Source organism: Toxotes jaculatrix, chromosome 10, assembly GCF_017976425.1.
Source record: "Toxotes jaculatrix isolate fToxJac2 chromosome 10, fToxJac2.pri, whole genome shotgun sequence".
In the NCBI taxonomy this organism is placed as follows: domain Eukaryota; kingdom Metazoa; phylum Chordata; class Actinopteri; family Toxotidae; genus Toxotes; species Toxotes jaculatrix.
This window is the reverse complement of record NC_054403.1, coordinates 28,081,713-28,103,141: the sequence shown is the minus strand read 5'-3', so window position 1 is coordinate 28,103,141 and position 21,429 is coordinate 28,081,713. Positions and strand designations below refer to the sequence as shown.

Here is a 21,429-nt window from a genome sequence, read left to right as displayed (position 1 = left end):
CTTTTTGTTTTTGAGGAAACCGAAGTAAATGCTTTTCAAAATTTTTCAAGACCTGCAGATCCCCTGCAACGTGAAATCACTGGGATGTGCACACACGCTGCTGCTGCTGCATAAATATAAATAGACAAGTATAAGTTTTTAGATGTTTTTAGACAGAACACTGACTGTGAGGGATTGTCTCTCTGCATTAAGTCTGTGAAAGCTGATTTTAATAGAAATGAACTGGAATGTTCGGCTGCAGGAAATGAACCTAAAAACTGACGGGTGATTTGGAAAATGATCAGCAGGAACGTGAAGCGAATGCAGTTAATGTTTTAAAACATGTAAAACCAGCAGTTCTGGTTGTGTAACAGCAACGTACTGAATCACCAGCGTGAATGAAGAACGACACTCAGCTCTACATGGAGGCAGAACTACAGTACTTCATGCATGAAATAAAACACTATGACAGTATCTCATATCTGTACATCTTAAAAATACTCAGCTACTGTGACTGCGGATGAAGCTCAGCAGTTTACTCAACAGTCCATTAAAATGAGCAATTAATGCCACCGATTTACCAGCAACTGATCTCAGACCTCTGTTTATCCAAAGCCAGAAACCCTCCTGTCCATCATGTTCAGCACATGAATCCACCTGCATCAGATGCATTCAGAAAACCTGCATTAGTCCTCCCACAACATCCCACTGAACTCTGGTTTGAGGCTTTGAACATGATCCACGAATCTCAAGTCAAGCACAGAACAAAGTGTTATCGTCTAGCACCAAAAACATCAAAATAAATCAGTCAATGCAGATCTTGGATTTTTTTTTAAAATCCAAATATTACAACCAAAGCACAGTGATCAAATACTGTTGTGGCTACATCAAGGGCTGGGACCTTCAGCATGAGATCCCTGCTTTAACCATCGTTTAAAAACTGTGTTTTACACCCTGCATCTCTGGGAATGTGGACGAAGTGCCTCTGTCATAAAATCGTCCTCAGTCCTTCTGTCAGAGGCCGTCTGAGCATAAACCGGCAGCTGAAGCTTTTAGGGTTTTAAATGTGAGAAATCACACATCAAACGTCAAAAGTGCAGTGGAACGTTTGGTCTGTCTGTGTTGTCTTGGCCTGATCAAACTAATACGACAGTAATAAGCTGCACCAAATCTGTGCCATTTCTGTGCCAGATCTTTTCATTTGTGATCCTTTGATACAGTTTTATGCAAGTATTTTGTCTCAAGTTCAAATTTAGTCAAATCTATGAATTTGCATTGCCACCAGACACAACGCTAATAAGTACAAGACTTAACACATCAAAATGATCATATATTAAGGTTTTGGGGTTTTTTAGATTGTACATTTTATAGAGGGCTAAAATATCTTTGTGTTATGTTTTTGGATAAATTGCTCCTTAGGTTTAGTATTTTTCCCTCACATTAAAAATCAAGCCTTCAAATAAGTAATTAAATTTAGGAAGTTTTGGAATTTAGTTATTCATAACCCGGATTTATTTCATTTGTTTCTCAAATTAATTTGTTTTGGCAAGCTGACTGTTCAGCTAGCTGCATTTACCCTTCATTTACTTTTATTTATTACCAATTTACTGAGTTTAGTTTTACCAACCTAGTTTGTCAGCTAGCAAAGTTGGTTGTTATGCTAGCAATGTTGCTAGTTTTAGTTAGTTTTCTAGCTGGAATTTTGAAATTGCTGTGTCATGTTTGTTCTCCCATTTCAGTAAATGTACAGCCTCAATTTATGTTCTCTTTCCCCTAAAAAAATACATGGATTCATTTAGTCTAGTTAGTTTCATCTAGTTTGCTAGTAAACCAGCTAACTATCTCCCCAGGTCAGTAATGCTAGTGTAGTTTAGCTTAGTTTAGTAAATTTATACCCTTGATTTATTTTTCCCCCTAAAAATTATTCAACTTTTGTTTTAATTTTGTTTTGGTAAGCTAGTGCGGCAACTAGTTCACCATCCTGGTAATGCAGCTAGCACCAGACACTACCTAGAAAACTAGCTAGTTGGACCTAGTTACTACACTATTTTCTATCTTATCTTATCTTACACTATTTTACCAAAACGATAATTTGGTGCTAACTGTAGCACCAGATACGAGCAGTGCCTCAGTCACAGTGGAACATATTGTTCCCACAGTTTAAGAAGTCTTTTCCTCCATTGACTTTCTAATTTAAGTTTTTATTTTGGCAGCCTGTTTGTAAAAACCTACAGAGGTGGAAACGTAGTTAAACACATGACTAGCTAGTTCTCTTGCTACTTTTGGGTGCCACCGATGGCACAAATCTCCTTTTAACAATTTCTAGCTTTTTTTTTATTTTTTTTTTTTAGAGATACTGGAGATTTGTCTTCTATACATTTTGGGTTTGCTGCTCACTGGACTGGACACCACCAACCTTCAGATCCATCCTCATACACTTTATCTGTAAAATGCTCTTACAATTTAACAACAGAACTAACTGCTATCAGGGAAGACAAAGAAGAAAAATGTCAGGCGTGTACTTTAGCATTAGCTGAAAACGCTGTGAAAAGCTGCAACACAGTTTCTATCGTAGTAACAGGAAGACTAAAAAGATTTTAACTCTAGCGGCATCCTCTACTTTTACAACAACACCATAAGTAACACATCACTACAATTTATTCTCATTTTGTTTCTCCGTCTTCTAGAAGCTAATAATACAAATTTGACTAAAGTGGTCTAGAAAATAACGTAACATTTAACTGATAAAGAATTTAACTAGCTTGTTTTTGCTAATGCTGAACAATTTTCTGCTTAAGCACGCATCTTTGTCACCACTCTGTAAAATCTTAATCATTTGTTGAACTTTTGATATGATTGCTCAGCCATAACCAATTTTATTTTAAACTATATACTGCAGTTTACTACAGCATCTTTTCTTTTACACTTTAGTTTTTCTGACTTTTTAGCAGGGTGCGTTATCAAAAAACTTAATTGCAGAATGATCCAAGTACTTGAAACGATAGACGTAATAGCTGACACGTTTGCTATAGCTGCCAGAATTTTTTTGTCCGTCTGTCCAAGTCACAAGCAAGAGCTATGTAGATCTTATCAACTTGAGATGACACAAATTTGGTGACACCACTTTGACAGCAGGACTTATATATACAGTAATTACAGTCGGTATTGTTGTCAAAGTAGCAACAAGTATTAAGAATAAGCTTCCTCTCTGTTAAAATACGAACTGTGCTTCAGGCTTTACAGTTTATCTCCATGTAACGCTCTGTGCAATTTATCAGACTCATTAAATTTTATTTTTCAATCAATCCCTTGACTTGTGTGAAATTTCCAGTTGCACACTGAAGCTGCACAGTGGTCACTGCGGCTTCAGAGAATCAGGGATTTCCTGTTTGACGTTGCGCGCTCATTAGCTCTGGAGAGCTTCACCGCGGCATCAACATTTTCCACTGACATTCAGAAAACCGTCAGTAAAGAAGAAGGAGAGCAAACATAACGTGGTTGCAGCTGCTAAAGAACTGCCTGTCAAGCCTCTTGCGGAGTGCTCCAGTATTCGGTTTCTTCATATTTTCCGTCAAAATGACCAATATGAAGGTCACGATCACTCTATAGCTGCACATTATGTTTCACAACTTAGGTTTTTACAATATATGAACTGACACTGAGTCTACTGATACTCACTGTACAAAAACAGTCACATTCTGTTAAATACTTCTCAAGATTTGTTTCTGCTCAACTCTGAAGCTTATCCATACTGGGAAATTGTCAGAATTCAATATCAGCTCTTTCTCATTCATTGCAGATTAATGTCATTCTATTACGAATGTATTAGATACTTACTATCTTGTATTTTAAGTAAAAAGGCAAATTTTAGGTGCTAAATATTAACCATGGTTATTGTGAACTCTGTAACTGGTAAGTACTTAATCAGCAAGAAGGAAATGTGACCTCAACTAGGCCAAACGTGAAGCGATCCAGGTCGATCTGCGGCCCGTCGCCGTGGCTACAAAGCTGCGTGAGTGTAATCACGGCTGGCTGATCCCACCAAAATGGCTTCTCAGGTGCAGCAGGAAGCAGATAAATGGCAGGACAGTGATGTTCAGGTGGGTCGGTCAGTGTCCTCCGTCTCTAGCAGAAGGACTCTCTGAACGTCCGTCCTTCACGCCAGCCGATGACTTCTTCTGCTTCTGTTTGGACTTCCTCAGCATCCGGACCTACAGCAGAGGAACACAGCATATACCACATTAACTGCAGGTGTACACACGGAGGGATGGCATAAAAAAGAAAAAGGTGAATAGAGTAGAAAATGGATGAAAGGAACAAAGACAGTTGGGGCATACCTTTGGTCCAGCAGCAGAGATGATGATGTGTCCCGGTGGCTGGACCCACGGTTCTCCGTCCACCTGGACAGGTATGGGTTTACTTACTGTCAGCCTGATGTAGTTCCCTTGAGCAATACGAATCCCAGATCGGAGGCCGCTCTGCACCTGGCCCTGCACACACACATGTGAAAGTCAGTGGACTTTAAGATGGATCAGTATCTGCTGCCTACAGATATCGATCATCAGGCAGCTGATAAAGTTAATGTTAAAGTTCTTAGGAGTGTGGACACATATTTATTTATTTATTTTGTCATCTCTTATTATTTTTGTCCAATATCATTGTGTTTATTTTGCCTTGAGTTGTAAGGACGGGTCTTTTCGTTTCCTCTCTCTCCTGCACAAGCTCTTGTTTCCTCTGGATTCATGTTTGTGAGTGTAAGTGGGTAAAAGTGTGTTTGTGTATGTGTGTGTGTGAGTGTCACTGTGAAGGTATCCTGTAGTTTTATAATAAACTGTTTTTCCAATGTCCAGACAAATAAATAAAAAAACAGCAAGAGTAAATAAAAACTGGGACTTGTCTCACCATGTGGACGACCCCAGTGACCCCAACCACCTCCAGCAAACCATCATCGATGCTCGGTTTCCCATAGCGACTGTCGACCTCTGACCCCCAGAGATCAGCACCTGAACCCCAGCTATACACACACACACACCACAAAGATGAACATAAGGTCACAAAGACATTTCTCTTACCATGAGACCTGTGTGTGTCTCTGATATGCGTGTCTGACGTGTGTGTGTGTGTGTTACCTGGGTATATTGAGGAAGATCAGTCCCTCTATGTTGGGTAATGGAACGTTCTGAGTGTCCACCTGAAGCTGCAGCTCTTTGTGGAGGCTCCTGGTGTAACTGATCTTCTGCAGACCGACCTTCACATACACTCCTTTATTATGGAACCTGTAGGTGGGGCAGGAAGCAAAGAGCATGATGGGAAATTTGGCCTTTACCTGCAGGAACATGTTTCAGCTGTGTCTGAGCAAACTTTGTGAACCGCGGTGGACTACAGGACAGTACCTGCTGGTGAACTTATCTGGTTCGCCCTCTCGGGCCAGGTGGAAGTCGAGGCTGAGCTCTGCGTCGATGCCCAGGCCAAAGTAGTTGTTCATCTGTACAATCTGAGGGAGACAAACAAAGTTTACAGAATAGTTTCCTCATATTTGCAGTTACAGTGAGTCCACCACCTTTTATTTACACTCCTGCACAGTCTGATGCTAATGGAGTAGTAAGTTCATTATCTGCACATCCCAGCAATAAACCAGAGGGTCACCAAGACCAAGAGCCTGACTCCACCTGAGACTCCACCTTTTCAGACCACAGTCCTGACTGATTTCCAAAAACCCAACAAGCTGTATAATAACTTTGTCCTGCAGAACGTGGACCAGACCTTGGGCGGCTCCAGGAAGCCGTTGTCCTTGCCGTCCTCAGACATTTCCTGGGCATCCAGCAGGATGGTCCACCGGTCCATCAGGACCTCGTCTGCTTCGTCCACAGAGGCCAGGATGTGACAGGGATCCTCGCCGCTGTAACCCGGCCCCCAGCGCAGGATACGAGCCAAGTCATTACCTGATGAGACAGGATGGACCTTAAAGCTCTCACCTCTGGAGCTTCTGCAGAACCTCAAACTAAAACATGAAGTTTTCATTCATTCAAATTCAAGAAGTGTCGGTCTGACCTGTTCCCAGAGGTACGATGCCGATGGGCGGCTCTCGACACACCAGTTTGTGTCGGACCGCCTCCAGGACTCCCAGCACCCAGCCCACTGTCCCATCGCCCCCACAGACCAGCACCCGAAACCTTGGAACCTCCCTGAAGGTGTGGAGTCTGGACCAGAGAGAGCAGGGAACAGGAGCATCAGAAACATGTGATTCACAGCCACAGTGTGAACACACAACAGGACACTTTCTGCAGTACTCCAATCTGTGACGTGTCTGATTTCCTGTGTAGCGTGTTTCTTGTCTGCATGTAAACACACTGATGTGGTCACTGAAATCTGCTGGGAAATCAAACATCGAGTCAAATGAAGTATTGATTGATTCCTTTGGGAAACCATCAGCAGCAGTGAGACAAACACCTGATTTAAAAAACAAAGCCAAGACATGAAAACACAAACACTGCCGCAGCTTCATTTTCATTCAGCGTGACAAATAAACGAACGTGACAGTCATTTTCCCTCCTCTGATCCCACAGTGGACCACAGAACCAGTGTCTCAGACCCGCTCTCACCCAGCCAGCGGTCCCCCGTTGGAAATGTCAAAGACCTGGTGCGGGTTCAGAAGTTTCCGGAAGCTGTAGAGGAGCTCACGGCCTTTCAGACCTCCACTCTTCGGGTTGACAAACACCAGCAGGGGACACACACCTTCCGCCAAATTGTTGTGCTGAGAAATAAGAACGACCAGGATCAGAGTCAGTGCTGTGACTGGTTAAACTGGGAGCAGCTCATTTGAAAGAATACAGACGTACTGTGTTCGTCACTGTGTTTCGTCTTTTAGCAGAACATGTGTGCTCTGTTAAACAGTGGTGTCTTGTGTTCCCACGTGGGACGAGCCAGATGTTTGACAGGACACAAAAATAAAAAACTAAACACCAGCTTCATGCTGTCTCAGTTCAGACTGCAACTTTCAAACTCCACCACTCCTTCAAGTTCACAAACACAAATCTAAGTTGTCCTCTTGAAGATTTACTGCTTCTGCTTTGTTTTCCAAGTTATTTCTGGAGCTGTCTCACCACCGTGAGTGAATTATGTTTCTGCTGTGAGAGGCTTGTTTCCTCTCTGGCACAGTGGCGTCCAGGATTCACTACAACAAAGTGGTTTTAGTCTGCACACAACCTGATTCAAATCAACTAAATCCGGTTTTCCAGTGTAAACAGATTCATGACCAGTTCAGAATCAGTCTGTGGACAGAGACAGGAAGACAGCGTTGGTTTTGTTTAATGGTCGTTACCATGATCTCTGGGACGACGAGGGAGGTGAGCGTCTTGCTGTTGACAGACGTGTCTTTAGCCAACATGTAGATCCTCTCTGCTTCGGAGAAACACGAGATCTGCAACACCACTGCACCTGAACACACACACGCACAGGTTGATAAACATCCGACTGATGTGATCATTCTACATATATCACCCGTGTGTGTTTTACAGCTGGCGATGACGCTGGCGATGACGTGACAGAGACGTCACCTCCAGACTCACTGGATCTGTCTGAGCTCTCCATGAACTGAATTTAGAATCGAATTAAAGAAACGAGTGTTTTCCTCCCAGACTGTGCAGGTGTGTGTATATGCTCATTTCTGCGTTCGGCAGGTGTAATAAAACCAGTGTCTGTGGACGGTGTTTGATTCCAGTGTCAGACACATTTATACGTTTCCCTCGTACGACTGTTCAGCAAGAGTTAAATTTAGCTTTGTGTTTTTGTGTTGTGTAGTTTTGTGGTTAGGTTTAATAAAGCACCTCATCCATTCATCTCAACCATAAACCATCAGGCATAAAGCAGAGGTCTGGTTAAGCACAGTTTCCATGACAACCGTCTTACCTTGACTGGGATAGAAGTGGCTGATGGTGACCAGGTGGCCTGTAGAGATAAAGAGAGAGGTGGGGGGGTTAGAGAGGACGTCCTGCTGGGAACTGACCTCGATAAGAAGGAGACAGGAAGTGAAGCAGTGGATGAAGGTTTCACCCTGTGTACTTTCACACATGAACAAACAAACGAGCTGTGATGGCATGTTACCCAGCAGGTGAACTGCTGAGACCTGGACCTGCAGTGACATGACTGAGACGTAGACCAGCAGAGTCCAGATCAGACAGGCTGGGACATAAACCTGATCAGCGTGTTCGACTCTGCTGTGCTTACGTTTGAACGAGGAAGCGCTGAGCTGCTGAACGAGCCCACGGTATTTTGGAGAAATTCAGAGCAGAACTCAGACTCACTCTTGATGGTCAGGTGTTCCTGGATCAGCTGGACGTACTCCTCTTTGGTCAGGAGGGGGGGCAGCCCCCCAATCAGCAGGCCGACCCGCACCGTTCGGTTCCCGTTCTCCACGACGTAGAACCGAGTCTGGTTCATCTGACGCAGAGACAACTAGGAGACACGAGGGCTGAGTTAACCTGAGGAGCTTCATCAGACTCTCAGCACAACAGAAACATGCTGATCGTTCATTTATTCAGGCGGGAAACGTTTCCCTCAAAGCTCTGATCTGTAAAACCTTTCCCTCTCTCCGTGTGGCCAAAAGTATGTGGACAGAACTCGACCTCTCCTCTCACCTTCCTGATCTCCTGCAGTTTGTCCAGAATCTTCTCCTGAGGCGTCAGTGTCTGTCTCTGCACTGAGGGACAGAAACGAGAAGGTCATTAGGACAGGGGATGTAAAGGACCACGCCGGTGTTTCAGTGCGTCGCAGGATATTTCTCCTCACCTTGCTTGCTGCTCATGCAGACCTCCAGCAGGCTGAAGCCGGACACGTCCTCCCCCTGAAACGATGAGGAGACATCAGCAGCACGTCTCAGTCAGTGTGTGATTCTCACATCTCACCTTTACCTGTACTGGACTGACAGCTCTGTTTCCAAGTTTGTTCATTTTATTCACTCGTCATTTTCCTGCTGTGAAAAGGACGACTGTGTGTCTTCATGTCCACGTGTGTCAGGTCAGGACATTTTACAAAAAGTAAATTCACACAATCACACAACATTTCCAGGTTTTTCCAGGCTGCGGGACCTGGTTTTTACCTGTCTGTCCAGCTGAGCAAGGACCTCAGGGAGCACTGAAGCTGCCGTGCTGTCCTTGGAGACGGAGACGGAGACAAAATCTGCGCCCGACCTGAAAGCTCACAGTCAGGTGAGAATATTAACAAACGGGAGTAACACGGTGCAGTTAACAAAATGAAGGGATTATTCTCTGCAGTGTCACAGCAGCGTCACATTTCCCAGCATCCCTCACCTGGGCCAGGTGGCGTACACCTTGATGTCCTCAGAGTCTCTGGGTTTGGCCCTCAGCAGCCAGGCGTCACCTCCGTCTTTCAGAGAGCTCCTGTTGTCCGGACCGCTGTTACGGTTCAGGATGTCGTCGCTGTGGAGACGCTGCAGACCGCCGATCTCGTGCAGCTCGTAGTCCTGAGGTTCATCGGGGAGGTAGAAGGCCCTCAGTGCCGCCTCCTGCAGGACGACACAGGTACTGCAGCATTAGACCGAGGATTTATTCTGGGATGGAGCACAGAAATGACCACAGAAACACTCTGTGTTTCAGAGAAGGACGCCGGCTCTCACCACCACGTCTTCGTTCCTCGTGGCCCGAAAAATGGACACCAGTCGGAAGTTGTTCCGTTTCACTGCGTCATCACCATCAAACACCTTGAGAAACTGTTTACCTGTGAGTCAGAACACACACACACACAAATTTTTCGTCCTCTCAGACAGAGACGTTCAGCCTGATCTCAGGAGCTCGGAGTGTAAATCAGAGCTTTGAAAGTTAAAGTTTAGTTTGTAATAAATGAACTGACCTGACTCTGGAGCAGCTGGCTGACCGTCCTTAGACACCACGGCCGACGGATCCACATCATCTGAGTTATCTAATGGAAACATGGAGGGGAACATGGAGGAGAACATGGAGGAGAACATGGAGGAGAACATGGAGGGGAACATGAAGGAGAACATGGAGGGGAACATGGAGAAGAACATGGAGGGGAACATGGAGGAGAACATGGAGGGGAACATGGAGGGGAACATGGAGGAGAACATGGAGGAGAACATGGAGGAGAACATGGAGGAGAACATGAAGGAGAACATGGAGGAGAACATGGAGGAGAACATGGAGGGGAACATGAAGGAGAACATGGAGGGGAACATGGAGAAGAACATGGAGGGGAACATGGAGGAGAACATGGAGGGGAACATGGAGGGGAACATGGAGGGGAACATGGAGGAGAACATGGAGGGGAACATGGAGGAGAACATGGAGGGGAACATGGAGGGGAACATGGAGGGGAACATGGAGGAGAACATGGAGGGGAACATGGAGGAGAACATGGAGGGGAACATGGAGGAGAACATGGAGGGGAACATGGAGGAGAACATGGAGGTGAACATGGAGGAGAACATGGAGGAGAACATGGAGGAGAACATGGAGGAGAACATGGAGGGGAACATGAAGGAGAACATGGAGGGGAACATGGAGGGGAACATGGAGGAGAACATGGAGGAGAACATGGAGGGGAACATGAAGGAGAACATGGAGGGGAACATGGAGGAGAACATGGAGGGGAACATGAAGGAGAACATGGAGGGGAACATGGAGGGGAACATGGAGGAGAACATGGAGGGGAACATGAAGGAGAACATGGAGGGGAACATGGAGGGGAACATGGAGGAGAACATGGAGGGGAACATGGAGGAGAACATGGAGGGGAACATGGAGGGGAACATGGAGGAGAACATGGAGGGGAACATGGAGGAGAACATGGAGGGGAACATGGAGGGGAACCGTCAGTCAGAGGTCACAGAGCTGATCAGAGGTGGATTCACTTAAATGATAAATGAATAGAAGCAGGTCTCAGTGGTTCTGTGTAATGTCTGTGTCTGTATCATGGTGTTTTCACTTCAGCTCTGCAGCAGCATGAAAAACTACGTTTCAAAAACTGGACTGACACAAATCTCTCAGGATCAGGATCAGGATCAGGAAGTGACCCTGATGTTTCAGCCGCGCGCCGCCTCGGAGCTCAGAAACTCTTCATCAGTAACATCATCATCATCGTTCATCTGAAGAAGCTCAGCTTCAGCTCAGAGCAGCAGAGACGCTTTCAGGAAACCAGCCGAGGGTTCACACCCACTGAGTGTCAGCAGCATCAGAGGATGTGGTCTGGAGAGTGTGTGTTTGTGCGTGTGTGTGGTCTTTGTTTCTGTGTGTGTGTGTTTCTGTGTGTGTGTGTGTTTCGTCTTTGTGTATGTGTGTGCGTGTGTCTGTCTGTTTCTGTGTCTGTTTCTGTGTGTGTGTGTGTGTGTTTCTGTGTGTTTCTGTGTGTTTGTGCGTGTGTTTCTGTGTGTGTTTCTGTGTGTTTCTGTGTGTGTTTCTGTGTGTGTGTGTTTCTGTGTGTGTTTCTGTGTGTGTGTGTGTGTGTGTGTGTACCCAGGTCGTGGCTGCAGCTCTCTGTGATACGGTAACAGTGCATCTTGCTGAAGTTTCTGGAGTCGAGGCGGACGCAGGCCGGATGCAGCAGCATGCAGCGCAGACGTCCCAGAGTGCACTCTGCTGGCACGCTGAGGTAACACGCCGCATGGCTCTGCAAATGTCAAACAGCGCACACACAGACACACACACACACGATCAGTGAGTGAGAGAAATCTTCTCACGGATTAAAAAGCGTGAGCGTGTCCGTCCTGTCCGTCCATAACCCAGGAACGAACCTCAGACTCATCAGCTCAGCGTGAGGACCAACAGCGCGTCACAGCTGACTGTGGGAACGTGTCAGATCGTTTCTCTTTGGACACACAGGACGTTCTGTGGACGTCACTACATCAAGTCAACGAGGGAGGAGCACAAAGAGGACGAGTCCACCTGTTTGACGCCCTGTGTCCTGCCTTCAGTGTCAGGTGACGTCAGCAGGGACGGACAGCGCGGCTGGAATGATTGTGTCATTATTGACACGTGCTGTGACTGGTTCTCACCGTGATGCCGCACCACTCGCACCTCATCCCCGCCAGGACGTCGGACGAACCGCAGGAACGCCGACACACCTCACACCTCGCTGCTGACGCGAGGTTTCCCTCCCTCCAGTGGTGGTGAAACGTATCCTGCAGCAACAGAAAGTAGATCCTGTGAGCGAGTGGCTCCGTTCTGTACGACAGAACACACACACACACACACACTGTCCTGCTGCCTCAAACACTCACTGCAGCGCCACATGTGGATTAATCCGCTGCTGAAAATAGTCCCTGACAGAGTCGCTGTTTCCTGTTTGAGAGTGACGCGTCTGTCGGGTGTTTTTAAAAGTTTTTACTGGGAACCAATGGGCTCAGAGCTGAGAGCCTCAGACAGACAGAGTTCAAAAACTGAACGTATTGATTGGATATTGATGACTTCTGCCTGTGGAGAGAGAGAACCAGTCTGACCCAGTCCCTCCACTTCCTGCCGCTCACGATGAACTGACTCCCATCATCAGCTCTATAGAAGCCAACAGATCCACAGGATTGATTTTAATCAACGACTGTAACCGATCAATGAGCCCAGAGCAACACACACACACACACACACACACACACACACACACACTCACACACACACACACACACACACACACACACACTGAGCTGACAGCAACTCTTCATTTACTGTTCACTGGAGGTCTTTGATTAAAGAGTGTGTGATGGAGGCAGGTGTCAGGTGATCAGTCAGACACACACACACAGCTGCACTGAACACAGCTGAGGCAGCTCGTCAGCACCTGGAGGAGGAGCCAGCAGGTGTTTAACGAGGTGAACCACTCACACCTGAGCCAGGTGATAAGTTTTACATAAATATATGTATGTGTCTGTGCTGACTTCTTATAATGTGAACGATAGAGCTGTGAACTGTGAGACTGTGATGTGATTAGTCCACCACACACACACCTGTTACAGATGTTATTGTGTTGACAGAGTGAGTTGTTTGTTTCCAGCCCGTCAACAACAGCAGCTCTGACTTCAAAGATAATGATGTGTGTGTTCAGTTCACTGAGGCGAGACTCACCTGCTCCAGATTCCCGTCCAGGTGACAACTGCGACAGTCAGCGCAGCTGAAGGCAGCACAGTCAGCGTGGACATGCAGCTCACACACTGAAACACACACACACATACACACATACACACACACGCACACACACACACACACACACACATGCACACACACACACACACACACACGCACGCACACACGCACGCACGCACGCACGCACGCACGCACGCACGCACGCACGCACGCACACACACACACACACACACGCACGCACGCACGCACGCACACACACACACACACACACACGCACACACACACACACACACACACACGTTAGTGACATGTAATCTGAGTCACAGCTCATGTCAGGAATGAGAGGTCAAAGGTCACAGGTTCGTTCACAGGTCAGACAGTGAAGGTTTGACAGCTGCTCTAACATCAGTGTGTGTGTGTTCATGTTAAACTCAGTCTGAGGTCCAGCTGAAACCTGTCTGTCTGTTCTGTCTGTCTGTCTGTTCTGTCTGTCTGTCTGAAGCAGTTTGTAATCCTGTTACAGTGCTGTACAAATAAAGTTTTACTTCCAAACCGATGAGTAATTTGAGTAAAGACTCATTTCTGGGGGGTGTTTATCAAACCCTGTCCCCCCCTCCACCCTGCTGTCCCCCCCTCCACCCTGCTGGTCTCTGCGTCCTGTCCTGTTGTCCAGCTCTGACTCTGTTATCTTCACACCTCACACAGTCATTCCTCTGTTTCCTGTGAATTATCTCTGCGGCGCTGCAGGACTGAGGACGAGCGACCTCCACATAAACTCAGCACAGTCGCTGAGCCTGTTCCCATCCCCACGCTGTGCAAATCACTGGGCAGTAAATGCAAATGAATGGATATTTAAAGGAACCAGCAGGAAGCATCTGAACACTTCGATAAAGAAGAGACAAAACTTCCATACAGAAATAAAAAGATCTGCCACATCAGGCTTTTAATCTGAAAAGTGAGCCCGCAGAGAACGGTTTGAACCGTTCACGTGTAAACAAACTTCATGAGCTGCTGGTTAAACTGGTCTAAGTGACGATGGCACTGGTCTGACCTTCACAGCGCAGCGCCGTGCTTCCCTCCGTTTGTTTCCTGCAGACGCAGCAGAAACGTTTCTTCTGACCTGCCGGACCGAAGCAGTGAGCCACCGGCACCTGCAGGGGGCAGCGTAAACACACATGAACACACGGCACGTTGATGCAGCTGAAAATCATCCCACGTCAAAACAGGAGGACACAGGTGGACAGGGGTGCACAGGGGTGGACAGGGGTGGACACAGGTGTGGACAGGGGTGGACAGGGGTGGACACAGGTGGACAGGTGTGGACAGGGGTAGACGGGTGGACAGGTGTGGACACAGGTGGACAGGTGTGGACAGGGGTAGACAGGGGTGGACGGGGTGGACAGGGGTGGACACAGCCTCCTGCTCAACAAAAGTTGCTGAGGGTTTCCAGTCGCACGCTGTCCTGCTGCCGTGAACGTGCATCGCTCCCTCACTGAAAACATTAATCCAGGCGTTTGTGTTTTGTGTAGGATGACAGGGTGAGGGTCACGATGAGGATGAAAGGGTGGAGCTGCTCTTTCATTTCTCATCATTTCCAAACCCTGAGCTCAGAGTCCAGTCTGTGGCTCGGCGGAGGATCAGGATGTTATTGGTGTATTAATCACAGCCCTGTTCTTCAGGGTGGAACCGATCACAGAGAACAGGTGAGGGGAAAACACCCGTCCTCCTGTTCACTGTCGGTTCATCGATCGGTGCAGCGGTTAGTCGGGCTGAGTGATCGGCGCTGAGCCGATCAATAAACACCATGTCGGGGTGTGTGTAGAGTTTCAGGAGGCGGCAGCTGGTCGGTACTCACCCGCACCGCAGATGGAGTCATGCAGGAGCAAACCGACTGCAGCGTCTTCAGGCATTTCTCATGACACATGAAGTTACACACTGAGGAGGAGACAGAGAGGACAGTCAGAGACCACTGAGCAAGGCACTGACACCGTCAGGGTGGAGGTTCAATCCCCTGCACATCCACCGCGGCACTGACCTTCATCTGCCATCAGGCTAATACACAGGAGCTGAAGTCAGATCAGGTCGTGGAGAACAGAAAAAAGAGGATAACACAGAGAAAATGAAGAGGCTGAGAATCCAGATACAGATGTGAGAAAATGTCACAACCTGTGAATCTGAAACTTTTTACAGCTGCGACAAAAGAGCAGGACGTTTTAACAGAGGCTGGTTTGTCCCACAGCACGAGCTGCGTATGAGCAGGGAACTGTGCACCTACCACCGCCTGATAACAGCTAACACAATAAACAGCAGCACAGTGTTCAGTCAGCAACCCTCTGAAACAGGTTATTGATCACTGATTTGTGATCAGTGATCAGAGGTTTCTGATCGAGGGGGAAGACTCACACAGAGACAGCTTTCATCTTTTCTCTTTGCTGTTAGTTTTCTGAGTGTTTTATCTCGTCCAGACAAAAGAAGGAAAACAAAAGCAAAGCATCACTGAGCTGTGACGTCCTGTAACTGAACAATCTGAATGTATATTTACTAAAGTGACAGAAGCAGCATGTTAAAGGAGGCTGCAGACGCATGCTCACGCTGACCGCTCTGCCTCTGTTCCGCTGAACTGACATTTAGTCTGTGGTGTTTCTTTGTGCCTGTTTTGTCACACTGTGGTAAACCTCACATGTTCGCTCTGGGCAGTTTCACACTCTGAGCCGATCAACAGCAACAGTCACTCACTCGTGTTTGTTTCAGTTCAGCTCCGTCGCCTAAAACCTCCGGACAGAGGAGCTCAGGCAGGTTTTTCCTGCCCAGGAGCTCCAACACACCATTAATCCGTCGGTTACTCAACACCACTGACTCAGCAAGCTCTCGGCTCCGAGCTGAGAGTTCTCACTGGCAGAACTCCCTTTACAGAACGACCCGTTTTAGAGAGTGTTTTCTGCCCCTTTACAGTGTAGTTCAAACTGTCACTTTAAGTGTGACCATATGATGTACAATAATAAACAATAATACTACTGTGTTGTCTGTTAATAACAAATGAATCTTATAACTAGCTGCAGCCAGAACTCATCTGCAGAAAAACCCACCAGCCTCTGTGGTCGACGGCTGCACCGCCTGCCAGCAGCGTCTGGGCTTTAATACGTCGCTAGTCTCAGTTTCCTAAAGATAAGATCAATTTTTAACCTCAGAGCTACACACTGAGGGACCGGAGGCAGAAAAAGCACACAAAAACACACACAAAAACACACACAAAAACACACAGAAACACACAGAAAACACACAAAAACACACAGAAAACACAAAAACACAGAAAACACACAAAAACACACAGAAACACACAGAAAACACACAAAAACACACAAAAACACACAAAAACACACAGAAAACACACAAAAACACACAGAAAACACAAAAACACAGAAAACACACAAAAACACACAAAAACACACAGAAAACACAAAAACACAGAAAACACACAAAAACACACAGAAAACACAAAAACACAGAAAACACACAAAAAACACACCAAAACGCTCTTTACAAATATTAACGAGTCATAAAGATGCTGACACCCGAGAAAATCCTCTGCATCAGCACCAACACTGAAACTGATTCAACATCTGATCATTTACTGTCTTCTTCAAAGAGTCGATGAGTCCCAGCGATCAGTTTCATCCGCTCAGTTAATCAGTTCAGTTTTATAGAGAAAGATTTTATATTTTATATTAGTTTCTTCATCATTAGTAACCAGTTAATCAGTTAATCAGCCAGAGTCGCCTGCAGCTATTCTGATAATCAGTTCATCAATCATTTGACCGTCTGCCCTCAGTTTCCTTTTCAGCCTGTCTGATTGTCCGAGCCTCATCACCTGTGTCACTGATCAGTCTGGATCGAGGTGAATCTGCTGCCTCAGGCACCAGCACAAAGATTTAAAACAATCAGTGAAAGCTACGAGAAGCTCGTGGATATAAAACCAGACATTAACTACAACTCCCATGGTGCATCTCAGAGAGAAGCATCCAATCGTGCTGCTGCTGAGAGGAGTGAAAACCAGCTTCATCCGTTCTGTTTAAAATTCTGGATCAGTTCTGTTTTGTTCTCACCACTGCTCTGACTCGAGCTTCTGACCAGCCACTTCTCCATAGCAACCGCCCCCGAGGCTCATGGGTGTTGAAGTGTTCTGAGCCTCCCACCAAAATGAGGGATAAAACACTGACTGAGGCACGTTCCTGACAGAAAGATGCTGGGAAGGGTTCTGTGCTTCGGCCTGTGCTGGTTCAGGAACACTGGGAACCTCAGCGGCTCGTCACACGGTCTCAGGAGACCAGACTCATCCTGGACCCAGTCTGTCCACTGAGGCCTGGATCTGTAGCTTCCTGACAGCTTCAGCTTCTCTGTGACAAAGAGCCGGTGTCTGACTGTGGAGGCCAGTGAAGCAGTTTGATGACATCACAGGTTTGTGTTGATCCAGCTGAAGGCTTAAAGGAGAGGCGTTATGTAATGGAGCCGCCACAGGACGCCACAGGACGCCACAGGACGCCACGCCGCCCTGCTGCAGCTTTCCACGCATCTGCTGCTGCTGGGTGAGGATGGTGAGGATGATGATGATGGCCATGTGTCTGCTCGCTGTCACACACACACACACAGACATAAACATTCTTCCTGCACCCAGCATTCCTGCCACTCTCTCCTGTTGCCATGCCAACCAGAGGAAGTAAATCACGACTTGACTGCAGCTCAGATTGTGCAACAGACACTTTACACCTCCTCAGACACACACAGACCACTCTGCCCAGTAACACACTGGGCGCCTGTAATCCCACTTGTGAGCGCGCGTGTGTGTGCGTGTGCGCGCGCCCTGGGTCTGTCCTTTACTTCGCCTGTTGAATTCATGATGAAGTGGAGGCTCAGTGAAAAGGAAAAGCAGATGAAAGGAGTGGAAGCGTCCTGGTTGGAAGTTTCAGACTCTGGGATCCAGTCTGTCCTCACAGGGGACCGATCCACAGCTGGGGACCGATCCACAGCTGGGCTACGCGTGTACAGTCCCACACAGAGAAAAGGTCACCTGACCTCCAAACACACCTGGCCTGGCCTGAGGCCCCTGGCTGCAGAGCAAGGCTGCGGCACAGATCATAAATTTCACACGCTGCTGTATTAACGTCAGGTGAACACAGACTTACCTTCACACAGGAAGCCGATGAGCCCCCAGATGAAGTCGCTGCAGCTGTGGCAGAAGGTGGGCTTGGTCAGGGTGACTTTCTTGAAGCAGTGTCCCGGAGCGGGGCTCTGGTACTTGGGCCGGTTCCCGGGAGACTGCTGCGCCCTCTTCTTCACCGTCAGCGGGCTCGCTGTCCGGCTGTTCGCGGCGTCAGGGTCCGCTGGCCTGCCCCGGCCAGAGTCGGCCATATCTTTCCACACAAACTCACCGACAGGGGGGTGGCCGCACAGGGTATCACTAGCTTCACGTCTGAGGCAGAGAAGCCTGGGTTTCTAGAAAATATTCCACCCCCAGCGGCGAGACATCCCCCCGTGCCCGACACGGCGGCGCAGCCCGGCGAACGGTCGCCGTGCTCGGTGTGTGTCGTGGAGCTTCTCCGCTTTAGAAGCGAATTATGCAGGTCCAGAAACACAGACTAGGCTAACGGGTCAGGATGTTGATCCAAACCAGATTCGTTTTCTGGCTAATGTGGCTTTGCTAACCCCCACAGAGGATTCATCCCACCGGCCGGACCCAGCGGTGCCACCCAGCGGTGCTGCCCGGCGGAGAGGGCGCCGCGGTCGGTGTGTTTCGAGCAGCTTCCCGCCTCATAAGCTAGCTAAATATCCAACTCCTCAAACATTAACCGTGTATCCACCTTCTTAAATCACAGACCTGGTTTTCCAGGGAGGCAGCAGTGTTCGGTTTTCGAGCCTTTTCGACGTCTTCTCACGGTGAAGAGGTCGTCCACCACGCCGAGATCAGTGTCCCTCCGCCCGGAGACAGCGGTGCCACCCAGCGGCGCTGCACGGGGGAGAGGGCGCCGTGCTCGGTGTGATTCCCGGAGTTCCCTGCCGGGGAAGCCGGGTGAATAAAAGATGAAATAGTGATCCGGTGAAGCAGGACGCGGAGACGGCAGCGTGGAGTCTGTGAAACGGATGGGTGATGTTGTTTTCAGTCAAAGCGCTCAGTAAGAATCACAGCCTGAAGCAGCAGCTCCACACCGGGAGAAACATGTGACAAACCGGGGGGAGGGGGGCGTCCAACAGTCGGCCGTGCAGAGCAGGAGATAAACGTTAATCAACAAGTGTGAACGGAGGCTGGCGGCACCGCTTTCATTTCGGGTTTCTTCTTCCTTCTCCGAAGCTGCTGCTTCTTCTTCCGCGTCAGAGTCTCCAACACTGATTTACTCCTCCTCCCTCCCCTTCATCCCGTCTCCTCGTCTCCTTCCCTTCCTCTCTCCTTCATCTCTGTGTTTCTTCTCAGTCTCGTAACACAGATCAATAATTTCCTAACCAACATGTTTTCACTGTCACATTTCCTTCCTCACTTCGCTTCTTCCCTTCCTCTTGTTCTTCCGTCACCTCTGTCCTCTGCCTGGTTTATTTCATATGGTGTGGTACATATGTATGTGTATGTATGTTTGTTTGTTTGTATGTAAGTGTGTGTATGTATGTATGTTTGTTTGTTTGTTTGTTTGTTTGTTTGTTTGTTTGTTTGTTTGTTTGTTTGTTTGTATACCTGTTTTTGGACTCCTGTTGTCGACCTTGGCCTGATCGTCTAACCCCTTGGTTTCTGGCCGACCTGCTGACGCCTCCTCTCCTCAGAGTCTGATGCCTTCTGCCTCCTCTCCTCATCATTGTGTCATGATTGTGGTGCAACAGTCAGTGACTCAAGAATGTACCGTTGGTTTGTCGGACATGTCAGAGTCTGTAACAGAGAACATACAGAAGATGTCCCTTAATTTCTCTGACTCACAGAAATGTTTTTTTCTTTTATCTTCCATCACCACCCCACGCCTCCCATTTTCTCCTTCTAACTGCTGTTTTTATCATTGTGTATATTTTATTATTTTATGTTTATATCACTGATCAGATCAGTTTAAACTTCCAAATTCGGCCCCTCAGAGTCAGAGTTCGGGTCTGTTAGCAGAAGTCCTCCAGAGCTGAGCTGTACCTGATGTCCATGACCAGCAGATGTCAGTGTGATACAGTGACTGTGGACTCGAGAGGAAACAGCCACTGAGCCTCTGAGCAAGGCAGCACAGTAGTTCAGTGCAGACAGGAGCTGTTCATCATCTCAGTCTTCAGCTCCCAGGTTCAGGGTCAGGGGTGTAGCTAAAAGGGGGGAACTGTGATCCAAGGAGGTCCACACTGTCCATCGTGTTCTGGCTGATCCAGAGGTCCACAGAGGACCGTGGCTCCTGCAGTGATGAGTTCTAATCCTGGAAATCCAACAGAGGACAGTGGTCCCAAACATCCAGCAGCCAGTCAGGGTTGTCTTCACTCACTCTACACTTTCTAATGTAACTTTGAACTAAACTACATGTATGTTGAACCATCACGAGGACACACCATCTCTCTGAGTCAGACGGTGGTCCCCACGTGCCTCAAAGACACCACCATCGTTCCCGTCCCAGAGAAGTTGTCTCCGTCCAGTTGCCTTCACTCCCATCCTTGTGAAGTGCTTTGAGCAGCTAGTCGTGCAGGATATCAGGTCAGCTGTAGTGAAATGCATGCCCGATCGATAGAGATCGATGTTAGTCTCCTCCGTCCATTGCTGATCCAGAACTCTGCTGGCTTCTTCAGATGTTTTTTGGCAAAGTCTAATCTGGCCTTTCTATTTTTGAGGCTGCTTAATGCTTTGCACCTTGTGGTGAACCCTCTGTATTTACTCTCATGAAGTCTTCTCTTTATGGTCGACTTAGATACAGATACACCTACTTCCTGTTCTTCACTTGGGTGGATGTTGTGAAGGAGTTTTTCTTCACCATGGACAGGATCCTGCGATCATCCACCACTGTTGTCTTCTGTGGACGTTCAGGCCTCACCAGTGTGCTCTTTTTTTCTCAGACTGTACTGGACTGCTGTGTGGCCACTCCTAACATTTCTGCTATCTCTCTGATGGATTTCTTTTTTTTTCCAGCCTCAGGATGGTCTGTTTCACTCCCACTGAAAGTTCCTTTGACCACATGTTGTGGGTTCACAGCAGCAGCTTCCAAATGTAAATGCCACACCTGGAACCAACTCCAGACCTTTTAACTGCTTAACGGATGACAGGTTAAGGAAGGGAAGAGCCCATACAGCCTTCTGAGTCAACTGTCCAATTACTTTTGGTCCCTTGAAAAAGAGGCAGCTACATATTAAA

At 47.5% G+C, this 21,429-nt stretch overlaps 1 protein-coding gene across 2 annotated transcripts; it reads right to left on the bottom strand.

The window, feature by feature from the left end:
* Positions 1-292: 292 nt before the first annotated feature.
* On the bottom strand, positions 293-19,441 carry LOC121188249 (diacylglycerol kinase theta). Of its 2 annotated transcripts, none has more exons than XM_041047896.1 (23): positions 18,266-19,441; positions 14,941-15,020; positions 14,137-14,236; positions 13,068-13,153; positions 12,008-12,133; positions 11,469-11,622; positions 9,847-9,915; positions 9,614-9,714; positions 9,288-9,502; positions 9,077-9,167; positions 8,767-8,821; positions 8,616-8,677; positions 8,283-8,433; positions 7,888-7,926; positions 7,301-7,416; positions 6,582-6,733; positions 6,031-6,179; positions 5,743-5,921; positions 5,373-5,473; positions 5,109-5,255; positions 4,882-4,993; positions 4,317-4,469; positions 293-4,190 (listed from the first exon to the last, which is right to left on the bottom strand). In XM_041047896.1, exons 1-23 carry the CDS (start codon positions 18,489-18,491, stop codon positions 4,089-4,091), a joined length of 2,766 nt encoding a protein of 921 aa, XP_040903830.1. In that variant the 5' UTR covers positions 18,492-19,441; the 3' UTR covers positions 293-4,088. The 2 variants fall into 2 exon arrangements, with proteins under 2 accessions (XP_040903830.1, XP_040903831.1); XM_041047897.1 differs by having other exon boundaries at positions 9,847-9,906.
* Positions 19,442-21,429: the final 1,988 nt, after the last annotated feature.